Below are 2,500 nucleotides of genomic sequence, written 5' to 3' on the forward strand. Positions count from 1 at the left end.
GTATGTGGTTAAATGGAAACATCTGAATTTGTGATTTCTGTTAATCACACTCACTGTTGCCTTTCTTGAAGCTCTCTAGCTCGTACTGCATCCAGGAAGCGTAAGATCACTCAGAGGATTGTGGCCTTGGCTGTGGAGCATCAGTTTGTGACCCCTTTAACTGCAATGCTGGTGGAGAGTAATGATGAAGGGACGCCAGAACGACTGATTGCAGACTCGCCCAAAGACTCCAAACATGGCTGCTGCTCAGGTACCAGAACCAAAGTTTATCTAAAGGCTGAGACACACCAAGTCGACAGCGCGAGGCTATTGATGAGCATCTGTCAGGTTAATTTGTTTGCCTCTAGTCAGGTTCACACTGAAGGAAGTATTCCTGATTCAGCATGTAAAATCTGCACTGGCCGTCAGGGAAAAAGAGCACTCTGATTGACTGTTCAGCTATGAATCAGAGCAGAGAATAATAAATAAAGTGACAAAGCAAATAACGCAAGTCAAGAGGGAACACAAAGAAGTAATTTTGTTGCATTTCTTAAATATTTCCAAATTATCAGATAAATATTTGCACAAACAAATCCCTGTGGTGAGTGACAAGTACTGTGAAAAATGTACAGAAATAGACCTTTTTCACAGCGGAATTGAATACCGGAAGCGCCCTCCGAAGCAATGCCTAGCTAATTCCGGTTTCGCTGACAGTCGCAGAAACATGACAGCCTCAGGACATCGGATGACATTTTCACTGTCAACTTTGCCTTAATTTGGACAATAACAGGTTGTTCGCTTGGTTAATGAACTGATGTAGCCTAAATAAATCAGCATTTAAAAGGAATTTGTGCAGAAAATGTGTCTTACACGAAGCGTTTGCAACGTTAGGTTACAGTAAGGTGCGCAGCCAACAGCATAAGATCTGCTAACTCAAGCCATTCGTTAGCAAAAATAACTATTTAACATCCAGCAGGATTAGTTTTATGTTAGTAGTTGTCCGTAAGCTGTGCTAACCCCCTCCTTCCTTTGTATTCAGGGTCAGATACGGGCGAGTTGCTATCGGTCAGTGCGAAAGAACGAGGAGCCCCATAATAACAGGTTGCTTAATGCTCTTAAGGTTTACTGAAGTCTGAAAACATAATTTAGCTCCAACTCGCCGGAAAAAATAAAGATGATTGTTGATGTGTTCAGTGTTTGAATACGATTCTATTAAAGTACTTCAGTTTAACACTAATTACTAAATTTGTAAATTTTAAAGCAAATATCTTCAAAACAGTCCGTCTGTAGCCTATAGGGTGTGTTTCTGAATATTCAGGTTAAAGTTAGTTCATGTTCCAGTTCATTTTGTTCATCTGCTTTTTATTAAGTTTTTATTATTTATTTTAAAGAACAGCAAATAACATTTTACAACACAAAAAATATACATGCCAGGGGGTAATTATAAATAAAATACAAATATACAAAATGTACATATGGAATAATTAAATAAATACATTATAGAGTTCACAATATTTTAAAGTGGGTAGGCTTCCTTGTTCAAAGCGTCTCTGATGCTGGTAATATACAAGCATAGTTCAGTGATCAATACCTTAAAATTTGGTTGCTTATTAGTAAATTAGACAGTAAAGCAAAAAAGTACATTTTCCCACAATGATGAAAGAGGTTTTGAACACTGAAAATTGTTAATAGTTTTTTGCACCTCTTCCTTTTGACTGAGTATGTACAATGCCAAAATAAGTGCAAAACCGTCTCCTCGTATTTATTACAAAAATACAATTTACATCAATTCCACTTTTAAATTTTTGTAAATAATGTTTTGCTGGATAAAATCTGTGGAGAAGTTTATAGGATATTTCTTTAATTTTGTTTCTAACCTGATATTTCTGTGGTAACAGCCACACTTTTTTCATCAAATCAAGTCACCCTTTAATAAAGACATCAAATAAAATTGTATATAAGGAACAGTAGTGATTTCTTTTTGGAAAAGAGTTTGAAAAGCTCTATTATTACTCTTGGTATTTACTGTAAAACAAGTTTTGCCAACATAAGATTTAGTAAAATCAAAAGACGATGGTCTTGATTAATACCACTAAATAACATATGAGTCTCTGAAAAAATTGAACCAATAACTACTACAGTAATACTGTGATGAGAAAGGAATTCATTGTAAGAAAAGTATACCATCTTTATTATAAAACTGACTAACCAAATAAATTTTGTTGTAAAAAAATAGCATTTGTATTAGTTGTCTATTATTCCAATGTGGGGGAAAATTATGCTTATATATTAATGATCTTGATAGGAGCACTTGTTTGCAGAAGGCAGATAACTTAACTGGAATTTTGTCTATATTATAATTTCACATCTAAATAAAACAAAGACCACCAATATTTGATAAAACATAATGATCTCTGCTTTGAAGTGCATACTGCACATGAGCGTACTCTGGCATATCACTTGAAATGAAGGACATTCATTCCGTCTAATTAATTTCACCCATGGTTTCCTCTGTCCTGTG

The 2,500-nt window shown here is 35.1% G+C and overlaps 1 protein-coding gene across 1 annotated transcript in view; it reads left to right on the forward strand.

Annotated features, from left to right (window-relative positions):
* The window catches only part of itih2 (inter-alpha-trypsin inhibitor heavy chain 2), a 36,380-nt gene that overhangs the window by 20,875 nt on the left and 13,005 nt on the right, over positions 1-2,500 (forward strand). Inside the window, exon 14 of the mRNA XM_056455515.1 lies at positions 72-250. Coding sequence (XP_056311490.1) covers positions 72-250 — 179 coding nt within the window. The remainder of the gene's footprint in view (positions 1-71; positions 251-2,500) is intronic.

This window comes from Danio aesculapii, chromosome 4 (genome assembly GCF_903798145.1).
Source record: "Danio aesculapii chromosome 4, fDanAes4.1, whole genome shotgun sequence".
Lineage (NCBI taxonomy): Eukaryota > Metazoa > Chordata > Actinopteri > Cypriniformes > Danionidae > Danio > Danio aesculapii.